At 48.8% G+C, this 24,719-nt stretch overlaps 1 protein-coding gene across 1 annotated transcript; it reads right to left on the bottom strand.

Annotated features, from left to right (window-relative positions):
• Positions 1–471: 471 nt before the first annotated feature.
• Positions 472–21,752, bottom strand: LOC142488068 (tyrosinase-like). Its single transcript, XM_075588439.1, has 5 exons — positions 21,607–21,752; positions 4,328–5,167; positions 2,768–2,981; positions 2,278–2,419; positions 472–1,300 (listed from the first exon to the last, which is right to left on the bottom strand). Exons 2-5 carry the CDS (start codon positions 5,141–5,143, stop codon positions 1,120–1,122), a joined length of 1,353 nt encoding a protein of 450 aa, XP_075444554.1. The 5' UTR covers positions 5,144–5,167; positions 21,607–21,752; the 3' UTR covers positions 472–1,119.
• Positions 21,753–24,719: the final 2,967 nt, after the last annotated feature.

Genomic DNA, 24,719 nt, shown 5'->3' with positions numbered 1-24,719 from the left:
CCCATTGCTACATCACCACTGTTGCCTTCATTTGGCTGCCGATCGGCTGCCCTGCTAGGAGCCGGCGTCTGCGGGACTTTCCTGGCTAGGAGGTTGGAAGATTACCTGCCAGGCACTGCGTTTTGTTATGAAGTTAAAGTGGCTGTGCCGATGTACCTTATACTTGATGTGAGTTTTATATATTTTGCTAGATCTCTATATAAATGATGAATATATTTACCCGTCCCTTCGTTGCGCTACTTCTTGTTTTCATTTTCCCAGTATTGTCCCGTTGATTGCGGGAGGATTTGGAGCAGCAGGAGGGACCCTCACTAAAGTTACCTATCATATGCCTGGACTCAGCGCGTGTGATTCTATGTGCGCTTGTAAATAAGGCCCAGAACGTTTTACTGAAAACACATTGTGCATCTCATGTCCTTGTATGTGCACCATTAAATATTCAGGAGATATATTTAGTCACAAATGCAGACATAGTATAAGGCAGAGTGAAATATTTTATTTTTCTGAGCGTTCAGAAAGACAATTCTATAGAAAACCGATAGGAAAAGGAAATTTGCAGCTTTATTAAATGCAGAGCGGGATCAAAGCTTTTTGTAGGGTAAATGACATGCTAACGCCTCCCCTCTTTAGGACAATGCATGATTAGCAGGACTGTCAGTCACCGCTGAGCAGAGCAAAGTCGCACCCAGAATGCATAGCCTGCCGAGACCGGAGACTGCGTGTCGCTGCTATCTTCCCAGCACAGGATTAAGTGGGAACAGGAGGCAGGTCAGCACCAAAAGTTAAAGGAGATAAAAGAAAAGGAGACGTCTCTACAGGTTGGTGCAATGGCAGACACATTTATTAGCTTTAAACTCTAGTATCCCTGCTGTACTTCCTCTGGCTGCTGTACTTCCTCTGGCTGCTGTACTTCCTCTGGCTGCTGTACTTTCTCTGGCGGCTGTACTTCCTCTGGCGGCTGTACTTCCTCTGGCTGCTGTACTTCCTCTGGCTGCTGTACTTCCTCTGCCTGCTGTACTTTCTCTGGCTGCTGTACTTCCTCTGGCTGCGGTACTTCCTTTGGCTGCTGTACTTCCTCTGCCTGCTGTACTTCCTCTGCCTGCTGTACTTATCGCTCTTTTAACTTCCCTGATATGTTGAATACTTGTATCCAAGATCTGTTGACTTCCGGAGGAGATCTTTGTTCCAAAAACATGGGAAGTACGGGGTGCAGCACTCTTCGGGGCCTTGTCCCGGCTCATCGTTTTCAGGATATGTATCAGGATTTCCATTATATTTGGTTATCCATAACTCAAAGATCCTGTAACAGAAAAGCAAAGATAACAGATCTGTCTTGCTATATGCGCCAAATAAATACAATATTCTCTACTAACCAACTCTCCACCAACCCTCTCTCCACCAGCCTGTTCTCCACAAACCTATCCACCATTATCCCACATTCCATCTCCCTGCTCTCCACCAATTTACCCTCCAATAACCCGCTCTCTACCACTCTGTTTTCTACCAACTCACTCTCCACTTACCGTCTCTACCAACTCTCTCTCCACTTACCGTCTCTACCAACCTGCTCTCCAACCAACACTCTATACTTTAACCAGACACATGTCCTCTCTTACTCTACTCTTTTACCTAATGTAAACTCTTGAAACTTCAAATAACCGGCTGTTCACTCGAACTGTCTCTATTCTCATCTAAACCTCTGTTTGCAATCTACTATCTTCCTGCCTTTCATCCTCACTTGCTCCTAATCCTGACCTTCACTCATTCACCTACACAAACATAGAATTCGACAGCAGAATAGAGCCACGTGACGCGCCTAATTTGCCATTTTCCTGCCTGGTATAAAACCTCAGACCTCCGTCCTTTGTCTTCCTTTCATACTTAGACTATCCTTATATCTATCACAATACGTTTATCATTCTCTGGCTGAATTTGCCTCAACCTCCTCTGTTAGAAGGTTATTCCAGATATTCACCGCCCTTTCTGTACCTCCTCACATTTCCCCTAACTCTGTCACCCTCCCGCTTCAGCGCAGTGACCTCTTGTTCTGGCACTTCTCTTTATGAAACATACTTTCCACTTATACTTTGTTAAACCCCTTTCTCTTCTCCTCATCTCTCCTCCTCTCTAATATTTACCCTCTTCCTGCCCTCATGGCAGAAATTGTACCTCCCACAGGCAAATCTGGCAGAGGAACATTTCTATACATGCAGCTACAGCCGGGGAAAGTATCTACAAAGGGTTTAAACAGCAGAGTTGATTTGTGCAGAAACTTACTTGTCAATGTAACAATGGTGCAGGACAAACATTGGGTCATTGGCAGATATTGGGACTTGGCCCATGGTGCCTCCCAGGTACACGTGGACTTGATTATGCATGGTTGTGGCTGGTGTCATCCCATTTGATGGCCTAATGAAACCTAAGCAAAGAGAGAACACAGAAACATCAAGAGCCAGTTTGTATCATGTCCCTCACTTACTGATCCCATCCCCATCACTGGATCCCAGCTCTCCCTATTTCTGTCAGTAGGTTTATTTAGGATGGTAATATAGGGACAGGAATACAATGGATAAACTAATTGATCAATGTACAGGTGGTAGAAACATTAGATGGAAGAAGAATCCATGACACTTTCAGACATTTTTACGATTGATTGAAATTGGTGAGTTTCCACAAATTCCAAAATGTTCAAGGGAAAATATCTGCATAATTTACATAAACATCGTTTAATCCTAACACATAAAAAGATACAAAATTAGTATTTCACCTTCCAGGACATTACGGAAGCTTCGTGTTGCTCTGCTGTTATATGGGGATCTGTCAAAGACGCTCCACCTGAGTGTGTCCACCACATCTTGGAACGAGGGCAGTCTGTTAACTGTATTGTCGGTACCAGGTCTCCTGCGCAGCCTTTCCATCTCATATTCATGCTCAACCACCGGACAGTAAGCTTCCACATAGTTAATCCCGCTGCAGATGGACTGAGGAATAGGAGAAGACACAGAGAAGGTAATTTTCCCATTGCCTAGTTGCTATAATCCTGAATACTGCAGACTATGGCCCTTCCATGTTAATGCCCTCACAGGTCCAGCATAGGAAGAAGTCACAGGGCCAGCATAGGAAGAAGTCACAGGGCCAGCATAGGAAGAAGTCACAGGGCCAGCATAGGAAGAAGTCACAGGGCCCGCATAGAAAGAAGTCACAGGGCCAGCATAGGAAGAAGTCACAGGGCCAGCATAGGAAGAAGTCACAGGGACAGCATAGGAAGAAGTCACAGGGCCAGCATAGGAAGAAGTCACAGGGCCAGCATAGGAAGAAGTCACAGGGACAGCACAGGAAGTAGTCACAGGGACAGCACAGGAAGAAGTCACAGGGCCAGCATAGGAAGAAGTCACAGGACCAGCATAGGAAGAAGTCACAGGGGCAGCATAGGAAGAAGTCACAGGGCCAGCATAGGAAGAAGTCACAGGGCCAGCATAGGAAGAAGTCACAGGGCCTGCATAGGAAGAAGTCACGGGGCCAGCATAGGAAGAAGTCACAGGGCCAGCATAGGATGTAGTCACAGGGCCAGCATAGGAAGAAGTCACAGGGCCAGCATAGGAAGAAGTCACAGGGCCTGCATAGGAAGAAGTCACGGGGCCAGCATAGGAAGAAGTCACAGGAACATGCCAGGCATTGATTTGCAGTAAATATAATTACATCTTTATAGAGAGAGAACCAGCCCTTCCTCAGGATTTGGGAGATAGAGACACTGTCAGACTGTAATCTCAGTTTTCTTATAATGAAGATATAATGTTGCTGCTAATCTGCCTGCCTGGTACAGTAAGTCCCTGACATTGAACCCTTAAGGAGACAGCGAGTCCCTCTTTGTACAACTCCCAACATTTATTAATGGACAACAGAGATAAGGATACACGATCATCTGGTACGTGACCTTTGAGGTTGAAGGTGATGTAACTGGCTGAGTGCACCTCAGCGGCAGAGAACAAATTAGGTAATTTGTTAAAATGAGACCAACTAAGATGTTCCCGGACTCTCCATCCATACAGTATAACTATAGCATTACATAGGTACATGACTCATGTTTGGTGTTCATGGACACATAGGTAAAACGTTGGTTTAATATCTCTGCTTTCACCTTATCACTAATAATATTCTGGCCGATTGAACCCTGAAAGGGGCCTCTGTTCTAATCCTTTCAGTATTCATGTACTTTGGATTGATTTCACTTTAAATTGCAATCTCTTTATTTCTAATGTTTGCCGTTCTGATGGCCCTTTTGCCATTTCTGTTTGAAGTTGGGAATTAGAAATAAAACATCACTCACCCTCCAGGAAGCAAACTCGGAAAATGGATCAAGTGTCCCCTGCCCATTGTTTTTTCCCATGAAGTCGTTAGTACAGATTGAGCAGTTCTTCTCTCCGCGCCAATCATAATATGGAAGAGCAAAGTCTTCATCACCGGTCAAAAGCTGGATTTGTCTCTCTAAAAAGACTAAACCAAGACGGTGCCAGCCAGGAAAAGCAGGGCCTCGATGGGCATAGGTATGTGACTGATCAAAGGAGCTAGGTGTCATTATTGCCTGTGTAGCGTAGTAATGAATCCAGGCGAAGACATTATAGATGGTAGCATCCACAAAGCGATACGTGTCTCGGTGATGTCTGTCTCGAGTGGTCAGGACAACAAAGTCTTTGCTCTTTGTGGTCTTTGCTATTTTCAAATAACGAAATACTTTTTTCCTCTCCGTTAACGACAGTTCCCGGATCTCTCTCCGAACCACAGTTTTGTTCCGATCACATTTCTCTCCATGGAAGCCGTTTCTGCAGTCACCGCAGTTGAAACCACCGTAGTTTCCAAAGCATTCACATGTTTTGTTATAATAGTGTCGTGGCCAGTCCAGGCGGTCATCATCATACTGGGGAACGCTAGCTGCAAAGCCAGATGCTATGAGAGTTGGAATTATGACATGTGTCACCCAGTTCCGACATATACCCCTCCCTGAGTTGGAACCACAGGGACTTCCATCCTTTCCGGCCGGGCAGCAGCTCTTGTCACTTATAGCTTCATCTGTGGTGCAGACTCTGGGGAACTGGCTGTGCACTGCGCTGAGGCAGAGGGTGAGGAAGGTACAGAGGAGAAGCATGGCTTCCTACAGCTACCAGCGATCCTATGTGTGGAGAGAGAGAGAGAGAGAGAGAGAGAGAGAGAGAGAGAGAGAGAGAGTGCTGTAGGTTCATGGCCACTGCAACAACTAGCGGACCTAGGTGGCTGCCTAGGATGTCCCATTTTGGGGGGCGTGTGGGAGGCCAGGAGCAGAGCAGGCTGCTTTCCCAAGCTGCTGTCACACTCCACTGCAGAGTACCTATAACCTGCTCTCCCTGCTGCACATCACTATTCTGGTAAGGGGGGGCGGGGCTGCAAAAATGGGGGGATGCAAAAATGGGGATTGGGGGTAAAAGAGAGGTGGGTAAGTGAGAGGTGAGGGGGGAGAGAGAGGGGAGGGGTAGTGTGAGAGAGAGGGAAGGGAGTGAGAGAGATGAGAAGGGTGTCAAATAAAGGGCAGTTGGTGAGAGGGGAGTGAGAGAGCTCGGGTGAGAGAGAAGGTTTGGGGGTGAGAGAGGGTGTGGGTGGAGAGATGGGAGGGGCTGTGTGAGAGGAGTAGGAGAGGGGGGAGAGATAGGGAAAAGGGGAGAGAGGGGTCGGGGTGGGAGAGAGAGGGATGATGGGGGAGAGAGATGGTGTTGAGAGAGAGGGGGAGTGAGAGACGGGTAAGGGGGATGGAGAGGTGTGTGGGGTGAGAAAAAGGGGCGGGTGAGAGAGAGGGAAGGGGACAGAGAGGGAGGGAGTGGGAGAGGGGTGAAGAGGGGAGCATGAGGGGAGAGGTTGGTAAGAAGGCAGGACCGGTGCAACCACTAGGCAGCCTAAGGTGGCACATTTTGGTGGGGGGGGGCAGAGGATGAGGTGAGAAATGGCGGCGGTGTGACACGCGGGGGCAGAACAGTCACAGAGCGGAGGAGGAAATGTGCACTGCAGAGGAGGAGGGCGGTGGAATCTGTGGCATAGGACACCCCACCACTCCAACCTCGGCGACCTGGAAGAAAGTGAGAACTTCCAGTGCCAGGGTGGACCTCTTCAGCCAGGTTAGGAATTTGAACTGTGTTAGGGATGAGAGAGGATGAAGGGGGTGAGAGAGGAGGAAGAGGGGATTAACGGGCATAAGAGTATGAAAAGGGGTGAGGGAAAGAGAATGATGGTGGTGATAGGGAGAGGATTGTATCAGGCTGGAGCAAGTCTAGCCCACATAGACATTTTGGGGGGAAAGATTGGGGGGGAGGGTGGCGGGTGCATGGCTGAAGTTTAGCTTAAGGTGACAAATACTCTTGCATCGGCCTTGAGTAGGTTATATAGATGACACTCTGTGACTTCTCCTGCCCCAGGAGACAGAGGACATGTCTGATCCAAGTGCCATAATGTCCTTTGGTAGGAGCACTAATGGTACCATGGTATATGTGCCCACTAGAGCATGACCAACAAAATCCAGGAGGATCAGTATCTAGCATAAAACACAAAAGTGTAGGCACTCACACGGTCTTGTAATTTATAAAAATATTAATGTTTTACACAAAAGAATCCTTTTTTTTGTAGATGGATTGATATTTTTATACATTACGAGACACACTGAGTGGTTACACTTTTGTGAAGCCAGCGTCAGAGAATAGGGCAATCATGGGAAGAAGGAAGGCTGGCAGTGTGGAGTTTACCTTACCCTAACTGTCCTGGAACCTCTCTGCATGTTTAGCCCTCTGACACCACACAGCTATACCCCATGCACTAAAACATACCCCAACAAATCAGTCTCACACATTCTCTTTCTTTCCATGCTTCTCCTCCTTGCTTCTGGGGATATCTCACCCAGTCCTGGCCCCTGCCTTATTTCTACATGCTCTCGTCCTTGCAGCAAATGGAGCAGCAGTAGATGTGTAATTAGTGTTTGTATATTTTTAGCACTGGGTTGTCTGCACATTATATTGCACTATTCATCAAAATTGCGCCATGAACACCATTATATTTAGTTCAGTAGTTAATGTGGTTTAGGGAGGAAACCACAGGTGTTTAGGCAGCATTTGATTTACATATTTAGATGTTTCATCAATCTATCTGTTGCGCTTTTTGATGGTTTCTGTTGTTTCTCACTGTATGACCTTTCCTCTTTTTCTAGACTGCTAAAACTCTGACACAATCACACATCTCGATTACTGTAACCTCCTGATGTCCGGCCTTCCTGCCTCTCACCTGTCTCCCCTACAATCTATCCTAAACGCTGCTGCCAGAATCACTCTACTCTTTCCTAAATCTGTCTCTGCGTCTCCCCTCTTGAAATCCCTCTCCTGGCTTCCTATCAAATCCCGCATCTCACACTCCATTCTTCTCCTCACTTTTAAAGCTTTACATTCTTCTGCCCCTCCTTACATCTCAGCCCTAAATTCTCGCTATGCACCATCCCAACTCTTGTGTTCTGCTAAAGGATGCCCTCTCCCGCCTTAAACCTTTCTCACTGACTGCCCCGCACCTCTGGAATGCCCTTCCCGTCAATACCAAACTAGTACCCTTTCTATCCACCATTAAGACCCATCTTAAAAAACACCTCCTCAATAAAGCATATGAGTAGTTCTTTGCCTGACACTATACATTTGTACTTATAGAAGCTTTGTATGTAGAGGTGTGCTATGTATGTAGCAATGCTGTGTATGTAGAGGCACTGTGTGTATGTAGATATGCACTGTGTATAAAGAGGCGCACTGTGTATATAGAGGCACATCGTGTATGTAGGGGTGCTGTGCGTACAGTATGTAGAGGCGCTGTGTGTATGTAGAGGCGCTGTGTGTATGTAGAGGTGCTGTGTGTATGTAGAGGTGCTGTGTATGTAGAGGTGCTGTTTGTATGTAGAGGTGCTTTGTATGTAGAGGTGCTGTGTGTGTGTAGAGGTGCTGTGTGTATGTAGAGGTGCTGTGTGTATGTAGAGGCGCACTGTGTATGTAGAGGTGCTGTGTGTATGTAGAGGTGCTGTGTGTATGTAGAGGTGCTGTGTATGTAGAGGCGCTGTGAGTATGTAGAGGCGCTGTGTGTATGTGTAGAGGTGCTGTGTATGTAGAGGCGCTGTGAGTATGTAGAGGTGCTGTGTGTATGTAGAGGTGCTGCGTGTATGTAGAGGTGCTGTGTGTGTATGTAGAGATGCTGTGTGTATGTAGAGGTGCGGTGTGTATGTAGAGGTGCTGTGTATGTAGAGGTGCTGTGTGTTTATAGAGGTGCTGTGTGTATGTAGAGGCGCTCTGTGTATGTAGAGGTGCTGTGTGTGTATGTAGAGATGCTGTGTGTGTATGTAGAGGTGCTGTGTGTATGTAGAGGTGCTGTGTGTATATGGAGGCGCTGTGTGTATGTAGAGGCGCTGTATGTATGTAGAGGCGCTGTGTGTATGTAGAGGCGCTGTGTGTGTATGTAGAGATGCTGTGTGTGTATGTAGAGGTGCTGTGTGTATGTAGAGGTGCTGTGTGTATATGGAGGCGCTGTGTGTATGTAGAGGCGCTGTGTGTATGTAGAGGCGCTGTGTGTATGTAGAGGCGCTGTGTGTATGTGTAGAGGTGCTCTGTATGTAGAGGCACTGTGTGTATGTAGAGGTGCTGTGTGTATGTAGAGGTGCTGCGTGTATGTAGAGGTGCTGTGTGTGTATGTAGAGATGCTGTGTGTATGTAGAGGCGCTATGTGTATGTAGAGGTGTGGTGTGTATGTAGAGGTGCTGTGTGTATGTAGAGGTGCGGTGTGTATGTAGAGGTGCGGTGTGTATGTAGAGGTGCTGTGTGTATGTAGATATGCACTGTGTATATAGAGGCGCACTGTGTATATAGAGGCACATCGTGTATGTAGGGGTGCTGTGCGTACAGTATGTAGAGGCGCTGTGTGTATGTAGAGGCGCTGTGTGTATCTAGAGGTGTTGTGTGTATGTAGAGGTGCTGTGTGTATGTAGAGGTGCTTTTTGTATGTAGAGGTGCTTTGTATGTAGAGGTGCTGTGTATGTAGAGGTGCTGTGTGTATGTAGATATGCACTGTGTATATAGAGGCGCACTGTGTATATAGAGGCACATCGTGTATGTAGGGGTGCTGTGCGTACAGTATGTAGAGGCGCTGTGTGCATGTAGAGGCGCTGTGTGTATGTTGAGGTGCTGTGTGTATGTAGAGGTGCTGTGTGTATGTAGAGGTGCTTTTTGTATGTAGAGGTGCTTTTTGTATGTAGAGGTGCTTTGTATGTAGAGGTGCTGTGTATGTAGAGGTGCTGTGTGTATGTAGAGGTGCTGTGTGTATGTAGAGGCGCACTGTGTATGTAGAGGCGCTGTGTGTATGTAGAGGTGCTGTGTATGTAGAGGCGCTGTGTGTATGTAGAGGCGCTGTGTGTATGTAGAGGCGCTGTGTGAGTAGAGGCGCTGTGTGTATATAGAGGTGCTGTGTGTATGTAGAGGAGCTGTGTGTATGTAGAAGTGCTGTGTGTGTGTAGAGGCGCTGTGTGTATGTAGAGGTGCTGTGTGTATGTAGAGGTTCTGTGTGTATGTAGAGGCGCTGTGTGTATGTAAAGGTTCTGTGTGTATGTAGAGGTGCTGTGTGTATGTAGAGGTGCTGTGTGTATGTAGAGGCGCTGTGTGAGTAGAGGCGCTGTGTGTGTAGAGGCGCTGTGTGTATGTAGAGTTGCTGTGTGTGTGTAGAGGTGCTGTGTGTGTGTAGAGGCGCTGTGTGTATGTAGAGGTGCTGTGTGTATGTAGTGGTGCTGTGTGTATGTAGAGGCGCTGTGTGAGTAGAGGCGCTGTGTGTGTAGAGGCGCTGTGTGTATGTAGAGGTGCTGTGTGTGTGTAGAGGCGCTGTGTGTGTGTAGAGGCGCTATGTGTATGTAGAGGTGCTGTGTGTATGTAGAGGTTCTGTGTGTGTGTAGAGGCGCTGTGTGTGTGTAGAGGCGCTGTGTGTATGTAGAGGCGCTGTGTGTATGTAGAGGTGCTGTGTGTATGTAGAGGCGCTGTGTGTATGTAGAGGCGCTGTGTGTATGTAGAGGCGCTGTGTGTATGTAGAGGTGCTGTGTGTATGTAGAGGCGCTGTGTGTGTGTAGAGGCGCTGTGTGTATGTAGAGGTTCTGTGTGTATTTAGAGGCGCTGTGTGTATGTAGAGGCGCTGTGTGTATGTAGAGGTGCTGTGTATGTAGAGGTGCTGTGTGTATGTAGAGGTGCTGTGTGTATGTAGAGGTGCTGTGTGTGTGTAGAGGCGCTGTGTGTATGTAGAGGCGCTGTGTGTATGTAGAGGCGCTGTGTGTATGTAGAGGCGCTGTGTGTATGTAGAGGCGCTGTGTGTATGTAGAGGTGCTGTGTATGTAGAGGCGCTGTGTGTATGTAGAGGTGCTGTGTGGATGTAGAGGTGCTGTGTGTATGTAGAGGTGCTGTGTGTGTATGTAGAGGTGCGGTGTGTATGTAGAGGTGCTGTGTGTATGTAGAGGCGCTGTGTGTATGTAGAGGTGCTGTGTGGATGTAGAGGTGCTGTGTGTATGTAGAGGTGCTGTGTGTGTATGTAGAGGCGCTGTGTGTATGTAGAGGCGCTGTGTGTATGTAGAGGCGCTGTGTATGTAGAAGCGCTGTGTGTATGTAGAGGTGCTGTGTATGTAGAGGCGCTGTGTGTATGTAGAGGTGCTGTGTGTATGTAGAGGCTCTGTGTGTATGTAGAGGCGCTGTGTGTATGTAGAGGTGCTGTGTGTATGTAGAGGCGCTGTGTGGATGTAGAGGCGCTGTGTGTATGTAGAGGCGCTGTGTGTGTATGTAGAGGTGCGGTGTGTATATAGAGGTGCTGTGTGTATGTAGAGGTGCTGTGTGTATGTAGAGGTGCTGTGTGTATGTAGAGGTGCTGTGTGTATGTAGAGGTGCTGTGTGTATGTAGAGGCGCTGTGTGTATGTAGAGGTGCTGTGTGTATGTAGAGGCGCTGTGTGTATGTAGAGGCGCTGTGTGTATGTAGAGGTGCTGTGTGTGTGAGTAGAGGCGCTGTGTGTATGTAGAGGCGCTGTGTGGATGTAGGGGCGCTGTGTGTATGTAGAGGTGCTGTGTATGTAGAGGCGCTGTGTGTATGTAGAGGTGCTGTGTGTATGTAGAGGCGCTGTGTGTATGTAGAGGTGCTGTGTGTATGTAGAGGTGCTGTGTGTATGTAGAGGCGCTGTGTGTATGTAGAGGTGCTGTGTGTATGTAGAGGTGCTGTGTGTATGTAGAGGCGCTGTGTGTATGTAGAGGTGCTGTGTATGTAGAGGCGCTGTGTGTATGTAGAGGTGCTGTGTGTATGTAGAGGCGCTGTGTGTATGTAGAGGCGCTGTGTGTATGTAGAGGTGCTGTGTGTATGTAGAGGCGCTGTGTGTGTGTAGAGGCGCTGTGTGTATGTAGAGGTTCTGTGTGTATTTAGAGGCGCTGTGTGTATGTAGAGGCGCTGTGTATATGTAGAGGCGCTGTGTGTATGTAGAGGCGCTGTGTGTATGTAGAGGCGCTGTGTGTATGTAGAGGTGCTGTGTGTATGTAGAGGTGCTGTGTGTGTGTAGAGGCGCTGTGTGTATGTAGAGGCGCTGTGTGTATGTAGAGGCGCTGTGTGTATGTAGAGGCGCTGTGTGTATGTAGAGACGCTGTGTGTATGTAGAGGTGCTGTGTATGTAGAGGCGCTGTGTGTATGTAGAGGTGCTGTGTATGTAGAGGTGCTGTGTGTATGTAGAGGTGCTGTGTGTGTGTAGAGGCGCTGTGTGTGTGTAGAGGCGCTGTGTGTATGTAGAGGTGCTGTGTATGTAGAGGTGCTGTGTGTATGTAGAGGTGCTGTGTGTATGTAGAGGCGCTGTGTGTATGTAGAGGTGCTGTGTATGTATGTAGAGGTGCTGTGTATGTATGTAGAGGTACTGTGTGTATGTAGAGGCGCTGTGTGTGTGTAGAGGTGCTGTGTATGTAGAGGTGCTGTGTGTATGTAGAGGCGCTGTGTGTATGTAGAGGTGCTGTGTATGTAGAGGTGCTGTGTGTATGTAGAGGTGCTGTGTGTATGTAGAGGTGCTGTGTGTATGTAGAGGCGCTGTGTGTATGTAGAGGCGCTGTGTGTATGTAGAGGTGCTGTGTGTATGTAGAGGCGCTGTGTGTATGTAGACGCGCTGTGTGTATGTAGAGGCGCTGTGTGGATGTAGAGGCGCTGTGTGGATGTAGAGGCGCTGTGTGTATGTAGAGGCGCTGTGTGTGTATGTAGAGGTGCGGTGTGTATGTAGATGCGCTGTGTGTATGTAGAGGTGCTGTGTATGTAGAGGCGCTGTGTGTATGTAGAGGTGCTGTGTGTATGTAGAGGCTCTGTGTGTATGTAGAGGCGCTGTGTGTATGTAGAGGTGCTGTGTGTATGTAGAGGCGCTGTGTGGATGTAGAGGCGCTGTGTGTATGTAGAGGCGCTGTGTGTGTATGTAGAGGTGCGGTGTGTATATAGAGGTGCTGTGTGTATGTAGAGGTGCTGTGTGTATGTAGAGGTGCTGTGTGTATGTAGAGGTGCTGTGTGTATGTAGAGGTGCTGTGTGTATGTAGAGGCGCTGTGTGTATGTAGAGGTGCTGTGTGTATGTAGAGGCGCTGTGTGTATGTAGAGGCGCTGTGTGTATGTAGAGGTGCTGTGTGTGTGAGTAGAGGCGCTGTGTGTATGTAGAGGCGCTGTGTGGATGTAGGGGCGCTGTGTGTATGTAGAGGTGCTGTGTATGTAGAGGCGCTGTGTGTATGTAGAGGTGCTGTGTGTATGTAGAGGCGCTGTGTGTATGTAGAGGTGCTGTGTGTATGTAGAGGTGCTGTGTGTATGTAGAGGCGCTGTGTGTATGTAGAGGTGCTGTGTGTATGTAGAGGTGCTGTGTGTATGTAGAGGCGCTGTGTGTATGTAGAGGTGCTGTGTATGTAGAGGCGCTGTGTGTATGTAGAGGTGCTGTGTGTATGTAGAGGCGCTGTGTGTATGTAGAGGCGCTGTGTGTATGTAGAGGTGCTGTGTGTATGTAGAGGCGCTGTGTGTGTGTAGAGGCGCTGTGTGTATGTAGAGGTTCTGTGTGTATTTAGAGGCGCTGTGTGTATGTAGAGGCGCTGTGTATATGTAGAGGCGCTGTGTGTATGTAGAGGCGCTGTGTGTATGTAGAGGCGCTGTGTGTATGTAGAGGTGCTGTGTGTATGTAGAGGTGCTGTGTGTGTGTAGAGGCGCTGTGTGTATGTAGAGGCGCTGTGTGTATGTAGAGGCGCTGTGTGTATGTAGAGGCGCTGTGTGTATGTAGAGACGCTGTGTGTATGTAGAGGTGCTGTGTATGTAGAGGCGCTGTGTGTATGTAGAGGTGCTGTGTATGTAGAGGTGCTGTGTGTATGTAGAGGTGCTGTGTGTGTGTAGAGGCGCTGTGTGTGTGTAGAGGCGCTGTGTGTATGTAGAGGTGCTGTGTATGTAGAGGTGCTGTGTGTATGTAGAGGTGCTGTGTGTATGTAGAGGCGCTGTGTGTATGTAGAGGTGCTGTGTATGTATGTAGAGGTGCTGTGTATGTATGTAGAGGTACTGTGTGTATGTAGAGGCGCTGTGTGTGTGTAGAGGTGCTGTGTATGTAGAGGTGCTGTGTGTATGTAGAGGCGCTGTGTGTATGTAGAGGTGCTGTGTATGTAGAGGTGCTGTGTGTATGTAGAGGTGCTGTGTGTATGTAGAGGTGCTGTGTGTATGTAGAGGCGCTGTGTGTATGTAGAGGCGCTGTGTGTATGTAGAGGCGCTGTGTGTATGTAGAGGCGCTGTGTGTATGTAGACGCGCTGTGTGTATGTAGAGGCGCTGTGTGGATGTAGAGGCGCTGTGTGGATGTAGAGGCGCTGTGTGTATGTAGAGGCGCTGTGTGTGTATGTAGAGGTGCGGTGTGTATGTAGATGTGCTGTGTGTATGTAGAGGTGCTGTGTGTATGTAGAGGTGCTGTGTGTATGTAGAGGCGCTGTGTGTATGTAGAGGCGCTGTGTGTATGTAGAGGCGCTGTGTGTATGTAGAGGCGCTGTGTGTATGTAGAGGTGCTGTGTGTATGTAGAGGCGCTGTGTGTATGTAGAGGCGCTGTGTGTATGTAGAGGTGCTGTGTGTGTATGTAGAGGTGCTGTGTGTATGTAGAGGCGCTGTGTGTATGTAGAGGCGCTGTGTGTATGTAGAGGCGCTGTGTGTATGTAGAGGTGCTGTGTGTATGTAGAGGCGCTGTGTGTATGTAGAGGCGCTGTGTGTATGTAGAGGCGCTGTGTGTATGTAGAGGTGCTGTGTGTATGTAGAGGTGCTGTGTGTATGTACAGGTGCTGTGTATGTAGAGGCGCTGTGTGTATGTAGAGGCGCTGTGTGGATGTAGAGGCGCTGTGTGTATGTAGAGGCGCTGTGTGTATGTAGAGGTGCTGTGTATGTAGAGGCGCAGTGTGTATGTAGAGGCGCTGTGTGTATGTAGAGGCGCTGTGTGTATGTAGAGGCGCTGTGTGTATGTAGAGGCGCTGTGTGTATGTAGAGGCGCTGTGTGTATGTAGAGGCGCTGTGTGTATGTAGAGGCGCTGTGTGTATGTAGAGGTGCTGTGTGTATGTAGAGGCGCTGTGTGTATGTAGAGGTGCTGTGTGTATGTAGAGGTGCTGTGTGTATGTACAGGTGCTGTGTATGTAGAGGTGCTGTGTGTATGTAGAGGCGCTGTGTGGATGTAGAGGCGCTGTGTGTATGTAGAGGCGCTGTGTGTATGTAGAGGTGCTGTGTATGTAGAGGCGCTGTGTGTATGTAGAGGCGCTGTGTGTATGTAGAGGTGCTGTGTGTATGTAGAGGCGCTGTGTGTATGTAGAGGTGCTGTGTGTATGTAGAGGTGCTGTGTGTATGTAGAGGTGCTGTGTGTATGTAGAGGTGCTGTGTGTATGTAGAGGTGCTGTGTGTATGTAGAGGTGCTGTGTGTATGTAGAGGTGCTGTGTGTATGTAGAGGCGCTGTGTGTATGTAGAGGCGCTGTGTGTATGTAGAGGTGCTGTGTGTATGTAGAGGTGCTGTGTGTATGTAGAGGCGCTGTGTGTATTTAGAGGTGCTGTGTGTATGTAGAGGTGCTGTGTGTATGTAGAGGTGCTGTGTGTATGTAGAGGCGCTGTGTGTATGTAGAGGTGCTGTGTGTATGTAGAGGCGCTGTGTGTATGTAGAGGCGCTGTGTGTATGTAGAGGCGCTGTGTGTATGTAGAGGTGCTGTGTGTATGTAGAGGCGCTGTGTGTATGTAGAGGCGCTGTGTGTATGTAGAGGCGCTGTGTGTATGTAGAGGCGCTGTGTGTATGTAGAGGTGCTGTGTGTATGTAGAGGTGCTGTGTGTATGTACAGGTGCTGTGTATGTAGAGGCGCTGTGTGTATGTAGAGGCGCTGTGTGTATGTAGAGGCGCTGTGTGTATGTAGAGGCGCTGTGTGTATGTAGAGGCGCTGTGTGTATGTAGAGGCGCTGTGTGTATGTAGAGGTGCTGTGTGGATGTAGAGGCGCTGTGTGTATGTAGAGGCGCTGTGTGTATGTAGAGGTGCTGTGTGTGTATGTAGAGGCGCTGTGTGTATGTAGAGGCGCTGTGTGTATGTAGAGGTGCTGTGTGTGTATGTAGAGGTGCTGTGTGTATGTAGAGGCGCTGTGTGTATGTAGAGGTGCTGTGTGTATGTAGAGGCGCTGTGTGTATGTAGAGGCGCTGTGTGTATGTAGAGGCGCTGTGTGTATGTAGAGGCGCTGTGTGGATGTAGAGGCGCTGTGTGTATGTAGAGGCGCTGTGTGTATGTAGAGGTGCTGTGTATGTAGAGGCGCTGTGTGTATGTAGAGGCGCTGTGTGTATGTAGAGGTGCTGTGTGTATGTAGAGGTGCTGTGTGTATGTAGAGATGCTGTGTATGTAGAGGCGCTGTGTGTATGTAGAGGCACTGTGTGTATGTAGAGGCGCTGTGTGTATGTAGAGGTGCTGTGTGTATGTAGAGGTGCTGTGTGTATGTAGAGATGCTGTGTATGTAGAGGCGCTGTGTGTATGTAGAGGTGCTGTGTGTATGTAGAGGCGCTGTGTGTATGTAGAGGTGCTGTGTGTATGTAGAGGCGCTGTGTGTATGTAGAGGCGCTGTGTGTATGTAGAGGCGCTGTGTGTATGTAGAGGCGCTGTGTGTATGTAGAGGTGCTGTGTGTATGTAGAGGTGCTGTGTGTATGTACAGGTGCTGTGTATGTAGAGGCGCTGTGTGTATGTAGAGGCGCTGTGTGTATGTAGAGGCGCTGTGTGTATGTAGAGGCGCTGTGTGTATGTAGAGGCGCTGTGTGTATGTAGAGGCGCTGTGTGTATGTAGAGGTGCTGTGTGGATGTAGAGGCGCTGTGTGTATGTAGAGGCGCTGTGTGTATGTAGAGGTGCTGTGTGTGTATGTAGAGGCGCTGTGTGTATGTAGAGGCGCTGTGTGTATGTAGAGGTGCTGTGTGTGTATGTAGAGGTGCTGTGTGTATGTAGAGGCGCTGTGTGTATGTAGAGGTGCTGTGTGTATGTAGAGGCGCTGTGTGTATGTAGAGGCGCTGTGTGTATGTAGAGGCGCTGTGTGTATGTAGAGGCGCTGTGTGGATGTAGAGGCGCTGTGTGTATGTAGAGGCGCTGTGTGTATGTAGAGGTGCTGTGTATGTAGAGGCGCTGTGTGTATGTAGAGGCGCTGTGTGTATGTAGAGGTGCTGTGTGTATGTAGAGGTGCTGTGTGTATGTAGAGATGCTGTGTATGTAGAGGCGCTGTGTGTATGTAGAGGCACTGTGTGTATGTAGAGGCGCTGTGTGTATGTAGAGGTGCTGTGTGTATGTAGAGGTGCTGTGTGTATGTAGAGATGCTGTGTATGTAGAGGCGCTGTGTGTATGTAGAGGTGCTGTGTGTATGTAGAGGTGCTGTGTGTATGTAGAGGTGCTGTGTGTATGTAGAGGCGCTGTGTGTATTTAGAGGTGCTGTGTGTATGTAGAGGTGCTGTGTGTATGTAGAGGTGCTGTGTGTGTGTAGAGGCGCTGTGTGTATGTAGAGGCGCTGTGTGTATGTAGAGGTGCTGTGTGTATGTAGAGGTGCTGTGTGTATGTAGAGATGCTGTGTATGTAGAGGCGCTGTGTGTATGTAGAGGCACTGTGTGTATGTAGAGGCGCTGTGTGTATGTAGAGGCGCTGTGTGTATGTAGAGGCGCTGTGTGTATGTAGAGGCGCTGTGTGTATGTAGAGGCGCTGTGTGTATGTAGAGGCGCTGTGTGTATGTAGAGGCGCTGTGTGTATGTAGAGGCGCTGTGTGTATGTAGAGGCGCTGTGTGTATGTAGAGGCGCTGTGTGTATGTAGAGGCGCTGTGTGTATGTAGAGGCGCTGTGTGTATGTAGAGGCGCTGTGTGTATGTAGAGGCGCTGTGTGTATATAGAGGTGCTGTGTGTGTATGTAGAGGCGCTGTGTGTATGTAGAGGTGCTGTGTGTATGTAGAGGCGCTGTGTGGATGTAGAGGCGCTGTGTGTATGTAGAGGCGCTGTGTGGATGTAGAGGCGCTGTGTGTATGTAGAGGCGCTGTGTGGATGTAGAGGCGCTGTGTGGATGTAGAGGCGCTGTGTGTATGTAGAGGCGCTGTGTGTGTATGTAGAGGCGCTGTGTGTGTATGTAGAGGCGCTGTGTGTGTATGTAGAAGCTCTGTGTGTTTGTAGAGGCGCTGTGTGGATGTAGAGGCGCTGTGTGTATGTAGAGGCGCTGTGTGTGTATGTAGAGGTGCTGTGTATGTAGAGGCGCTGTGTGTATGTAGAGGTGCTGTGTGTATGTAGAGGCGCTGTGTGTATGTAGAGGCGCTGTGTGTATGTAGAGGCGCTGTGTGTGTGTAGAGGTGCTGTGTGTATGTAGAGGTGCTGTTTGTATATAGGGGCGCTGTGTGTATGTAGAGGCGCTGTGTGTATGTAGAGGCGCTGTGTGTATGTAGAGGCGCTGTGTGTATGTAGAGGCGCTGTGTGTATGTAGAGGCGCTGTGTGGATGTAAAGGCGCTGTATGTATGTAGAGGCGCTGTGTGTATGTAGAGGTGCTGTGTATGTAGAGGCGCTGTGTGGATGTAGAGGCGCTGTGTGTATGTAGAGGCGCTGTGTGTATGTAGAGGTGCTGTGTATGTAGAGGCGCTGTGTGTATGTAGAGGCGCTGTGTGTGTGTAGAGGCGCTGTGTGTATGTAGAGGCGCTGTGTGTATGTAGAGGTGCTGTGTGTATGTAGAGGCGCTGTGTGTATGTAGAGGTGCTGTGTGTATGTAGAGGCGCTGTGTGGATGTAGAGGCGCTGTGTGTATGTAGAGGCGCTGTGTGTATGTAGAGGTGCTGTGTGTATGTAGAGGCGCTGTGTGTATGTAGAGGCGCTGTGTGTATGTAGAGGTGCTGTGTGTATATAGAGGTGCTGTGTGTGTATGTAGAGGCGCTGTGTGTATGTAGAGGTGCTGTGTGTATGTAGAGGCACTGTGTGGATGTAGAGGCGCTGTGTGTATGTAGAGGGGCTGTGTGGATGTAGAGGCGCTGTGTGTATGTAGAGGCGCTGTGTGTGTATGTAGAGGTGCTGTGTGGATGTAGAGGCGCTGTGTGTATGTAGAGGCGCTGTGTGTGTATGTAGAGGTGCTGTGTATGTAGAGGCGCTGTGTGTATGTAGAGGCGCTGTGTGTATGTAGAGGCGCTGTGTGTATGTAGAGGCGCTGTGTGTGTGTAGAGGTGCTGTGTGTATGTAGAGGTGCTGTGTGTATATAGGGGCGCTGTGTGTATGTAGAGGCGCTGTGTGTATGTAGAGGCGCTGTGTGTGTATGTAGAGGTGCTGTGTGGATGTAGAGGCGCTGTGTGTATGTAGAGGCGCTGTGTGTGTATGTAGAGGTGCTGTGTATGTAGAGGCGCTGTGTGTATGTAGAGGCGCTGTGTGTATGTAGAGGCGCTGTGTGTATGTAGAGGCGCTGTGTGTGTGTAGAGGTGCTGTGTGTATGTAGAGGTGCTGTGTGTATATAGGGGCGCTGTGTGTATGTAGAGGCGCTGTGTGTATGTAGAGGCGCTGTGTGTATGTAGAGGCGCTGTGTATATGTAGAGGCGCTGTGTGTATGTAGAGGCGCTGTGTGGATGTAGAGGCGCTGTGTGTATGTAGAGGCGCTGTGTGTATGTAGAGGTGCTGTGTATGTAGAGGCGCTGTGTGTATGTAGAGGTGCTGTGTGTATGTAGAGGCGCTGTGTGTATGTAGAGGCGCTGTGTGTATGTAGAGGTGCTGTGTGTATGTAGAGGCGCTGTGTGTATGTAGAGGCGCTGTGTGTATGTAGAGGTGCTGTGTGTATATAGAGGTGCTGTGTGTGTATGTAGAGGCGCTGTGTGTATGTAGAGGCGCTGTGTGTATGTAGAGGCGCTGTGTGTATATAGAGGCGCTGTGTGTGTGTAGAGGTGCTGTGTATGTAGAGGCGCTGTGTGTATGTAGAGGTGCTGTGTGTATGTAGAGGCGCTGTGTGTATGTAGAGGCGCTGTGTGTATGTAGAGGTGCTGTGTATGTAGAGGCGCTGTGTGTATGTAGAGGTGCTGTGTGTATGTAGAGGCGCTGTGTGTATGTAGAGGTGCTGTGTGGATGTAGAGGCGCTGTGTGTATGTAGAGGCGCTGTGTGTATGTAGAGGCGCTGTGTGGATGTAGAGGCGCTGTGTGTATGTAGAGGCGCTGTGTGTATGTAGAGGTGCTGTGTGTATGTAGAGGCGCTGTGTGTATGTAGAGGCGCTGTGTGTATGTAGAGGTGCTGTGTGTATATAGAGGTGCTGTGTGTGTATGTAGAGGCGCTGTGTGTGTGTAGAGGCGCTGTGTGTATGTAGAGGCGCTGTGTGTATGTAGAGGCGCTGTGTGTATGTAGAGGTGCTGTGTGTGTATGTAGAGGCGCTGTGTGTATGTAGAGGTGTTGTGTATGTAGAGGTGCTGTGTGTATGTAGAGGTGCTGTGTGTATGTAGAGGTTCTGTGTGTATGTAGAGTCGCTGTGTGTATGTAGAGGCGCTGTGTGTATGTAGAGGCGCTGTGTGTATATAGAGGTGCTGTGTGTGTATGTAGAGGCGCTGTGTGTATGTAGAGGCGCTGTGTGTATGTAGAGGTGTTGTGTATGTAGAGGTGCTGTGTGTATGTAGAGGTGCTGTGTGTATGTAGAAGTTCTGTGTGTATGTAGAGACGCTGTGTGTATGTAGAGGTGCTGTGTGTATATAGAGGTGCTGTGTGTGTATGTAGAGGCGCTGTGTGTATGTAGAGGTGTTGTGTATGTAGAGGTGCTGTGTATATGTAGAGGCGCTGTGTGTGTATGTAGAGGCTCTGTGTGTATGTAGTGGTGCTGTGTGTATGTAGAGGCGCTGTGTGTATGTAGAGGCGCTGTGTGTATGTAGAGGCGCTGTGTGTATGTGAGGCGCTGTGTGTATGTATATGTGCTGTGTATGTAGAGGTGCTGTGTGTATGTAGAGGCGCTTTGTGTATGTAGAGGCACTGTGTGTATGTAGAGGTGCTGTGTGTATGTAGATGTGCTGTGTGTGTATGTAGAGGCGCTGTGTGAGTAGAGGCGCTGTGTGTATGTAGAGGTGCTGTGTGTGTATGTAGAGGCGCTGTGTGAGTAGAGGCGCAGTGTGTATGTAGAGGCACTGTGTGTATGTAGAGGTGCTGTGTGTATGTAGAGGTGCTGTGTATGTAGAGGTGCTGTGTGTATGTAGAGGCGCTGTGTGTATGTAGAGGCGCTGTGTGTATGTAGAGGCGCTGTGTGTATGTAGAGGCGCTGTGTGTATGTGAGGCGCTGTGTGTATGTAGAGGCGCTGTGTGTATGTAGAGGCGCTGTGTGTATGTAGAGGCGCTGTGTGTATGTAGAGGCGCTGTGTGTATGTAGAGGCGCTGTATGTATGTGGAGGCGCTGTATGTATGTATATGTGCTGTGTATGTAGAGGTGCTGTGTGTATATAGAGGCGCTGTGTGTATGTAGAGGCGCTGTGTGTAAGTAGAGGTGCTGTGTGTATGTAGAGGTGCTGTGTGTGTATGTAGAGATGCTGTGTGTATGTAGAGGCGCTGTGTGTATGTAGAGGTGCTGTGTGTATGTAGAGGTGCTTTGTATGTAGAGGTGCTGTGTGTATGTAGAGGCGCTGTGTGTATGTAGAGGTGCTATGTGTATGTAGAGGTGCGGTGTGTATGTAGAGGTGCTGTGTGTATGTAGAGGCGCTGTGTGTATGTAGAGGCGCTGTGTGTATGTAGAGGTGCTGTGTGTATGTAGAGGCACTGTGTGTGTATGTAGAGGTGCTGTGTGTGTAGAGGCGCTGTGTGTATGTAGAGATGATGTGTGTATGTAGAGGCGCTGTGTGTATGTAGAGATGCTGTGTGTATGTAGAGGTGCTGTTTGTATGTAGAGGCGCTGTGTGTATGTAGAGTCGCTGTGTGTGTTTACAGTATTGGCGCTGTGTGTGTATAGGTGATGTGTGTGTATTGGTGCTGTGTGTATGTATAGGTGCTGTGTATATCTAGGTGCTGTGTGTGTGTATAGGTGCTGTGTGTGTATAGGTGCTATGTATATGTACAGGTGCTATGTTACCTGTGAGTTTCAGGTGCCTGTCTCCTCTCTGCCGCTGTCTCAGGACTGGCTGCTCTTTGCACTGTGCACCTCACATTTATAAGCTCTCCGGGGAGCGGTGACAGGCGTGTATCGCCCTCAGGAGGAACACATAGGTCTGGGCACATTTAAATAATGGCTGATTCCTCCCAAATAGCCCACACGTTGCTGGAATGATTGATGGCTCTGTATTAAAGGTGTTGCAATTAGCGACAGGAATGTAACTACTTACTGTAGTACAAGATGAAGCAATTAAGCTCCCACAGAATTCATAAATATGCAAGACATCAATGCCAATAAAATGCAAATACATCTTCCCTGTGTTACCACACACTGACCCAGAGCCACAGAAGGTGCTAAGCTTTAGTCCTATCCACAGTAAACGGGAGGAAAGGCGTTCTAAAGCTTAGCACCCTACTGTGGATTTAGGCCTGTAGGGGATGTGCACAGAGGGTAAAACACCGGAGATGTTGGTGGATCGGTCACTCTCAGCAGGGGCAGCATGCAAGGCTGTCAGTATAGCGGTCCTTGTGGGAATCCCTGCGCCTGCGGTTAGGATTTAGATGCTCCCTCTTTCTCTTGGGATAAGTCTTGTCTCCCTTGGTCTGAGCATGTCTGATTACAGCAGCAGAGGCTTCTGGGAGTTGCAGGATATATGCTGCTGCTTTGTTATTGCTTTATTCTCAGCAACACACACACAGTTCCTTTCTCTATCTCCCCTTGCGGCTGCTGTTGTCCTATCAATGTGCTGAGGACTGTTCACACAGATACACTCAGGGACGCTACATAGGGGACTGACTAACATTCAGCAGTCCCTATCTGAGGCTGGAAGACTAAGCTTCTTATCAACCTTTGACACAAGTCCAAAGAGAGGTACCTGTAGTCAGGGTGCTCTCCACGTCAGTCTAGGGTCTGTTATGGTGTCTGTGGGGGGATCCCTGTGGTGGGTTCCAGGGACTAGTGATGCCTGGAACAGAGAGTCTCAATGTGTCTGGGATCTCTCTAACAGCACAGACTCTATCTGTGCTACAGCTCCCCAGCTGTTTGTGCAGCAGGCTTTTAAGCATGCCTGATGAGCAAGGTGGAGACTGGTCAATTAACTCCTGCTGAAATTAATCAGCTGGATCATCAGCTAAAGACAGGCTTTATTTTTGAAGCCTTAAAGACACGGTAAAGGCCCTGTTGCATTCCTCCCTTGTTTGTGGGAAGCTAGGTCTAGCTACGGCTGAATCCCATCCATTCACTCTCTTTCAAGACGGGACTGCGACTTGCAAGAGATCATCTGGAGGGAGAGAGCCCTCAGTCATGCTGGGATTGGAGCCTCTCCTCCTCCAGTAGAAGGAGAGGAAAAAATTCCCAAGAACCGATGATCCAGAGGTTGCTAAGGGTAACCAATTGATGGTTATAATGTTCATGAGGTAGAAATCAACCCGGATAACCAAATGATGGAGCGGATATGAACAAAAGTAAAAAATACACCCAAGGTTGCAGAAAAAGCACTTGAATGATAGTATCCAGAATAACCTTGGTTTTTGCCATCGTGCCTGTAACAGGGAAGCAACCTAGTCTCAATGATGCTTCAATAGAAAGACTCTAATAGTCTGAGGAATCCAGCAGGGAGCTGGTAAATTGCAGTTGACAATTATCCAGTCTCCACCTGGTAATCAGACAGGTTGAAAAGCTTTGTTACGTACAGTATGTGACGGTAGTGGTAAATATGGCTGCCGTTAATAAAGGATAAGTCTGCCATTACCCCTACCTGTCAGTAATACATTGTTATTGTATTATATGTTATGTATATGTGTGTGTGTCTTTGCTTTGGTTCCAGCACCTCAGGAATCAGGGGTTAATATGTTTCCAGAAGAATTGTTGAAACTTGGTCTGTGACCTTTCCCTGTATCCTTGTTATGTTGCAAATGTTATGTTGCAGTTCTACCCACAAATCAGGGCCTGGGTATGTAGGCAGCACCTGCCCCTGTGTGTTGCAATATTATGTTTAAAGTGTATAAAAAGGTGGGGAGGGGAGCCCTATGTGACAGGGTGAAGTCAACCCCTATCAATTATGCCTGGGAAACATATGTCTGAGTGCTATATCCAGCACTCATAAGGGTTAACTCAGGTCGAAGTTAGGTAGTCAGAAAGTAAGCTGACACCTGAGATCCAGCAAGGTAGATAAGGATCTTGTTACCAGCAGTAGCTGGCTCTCTCAGATGAGAGCACATGGATAGATGTGCTGCTAGCCAGAAGGATACAGCACACTACTTACTGCAGCCAAAGTAAGATTTGTTTCATTTGTTTGCATGACTGCTTAAAAAGACTCTTACGGTTTGGGTATGGTTTAGCCAGCCAGCCTGCTAGCTAGGACTGCTGTGTTAGTCAGTTTTCTCCCAACGTGGAGCAGGATTTATTTGCTTAAAGGGACAGTGTACCCGCATGTTATGTTGCTGTGGAGAAATAAAGCCACTGAACGTTTTCATTTATCCTGAAACTACACGTGTGGACTGTTCCCTGACCTCGGCTACAGGCCGTCCTGCCACACCCTAACAGACAGGGTGGGAGACCCCTAGCAGACAGGGAGGGAGACCCCTAGCAGACTGGGAGGGAGACCCCCAGCAGACTGAGAGGGAAACCCCCAGCAGACAGGGAGGGCGACCCCTAGCAGACTGGGAGGGAGAGCCCTAGCAGACAGGGAGGGAGACCCCTAGCAGACAGAGAGGGAGACCCCTAGCAGACTGGGAGGGAGACCCCCAGCAGACAGGGAGGGCGACCCCTAGCAGACTGGGAGGGAGACCCCTAGCAGACAGAGCCTGCAGAGAGTTACAGAGGTGTTGCTGTGATGGAGAAACTGCAGTTTCCACACCAATGCTGGTCTCAGGCCTGAAAACCAGTCCTGTAGGCACTGGGCAAGAAGAGAGAACAGGGGAAATCTCTGCAAGAAGGTCCCTGCAACTAGGTGTGCAGGTTATCCCCCAGTTTCCCCAGTTGGGAATGTGTGATGTTTGTGTCTTTTGTATAGTTGTGGATATGCTTTTCCAATAAATTAGTTTTATAAACTCTCGGGTTCTGCCTGGCGATATTGATCCCTGGTATTAGCC

Source organism: Ascaphus truei, chromosome 2, assembly GCF_040206685.1.
Source record: "Ascaphus truei isolate aAscTru1 chromosome 2, aAscTru1.hap1, whole genome shotgun sequence".
Lineage (NCBI taxonomy): Eukaryota > Metazoa > Chordata > Amphibia > Anura > Ascaphidae > Ascaphus > Ascaphus truei.
Note: the sequence above shows the minus strand (reverse complement) of the source record. Positions and strands in the feature narration are given on the sequence as shown.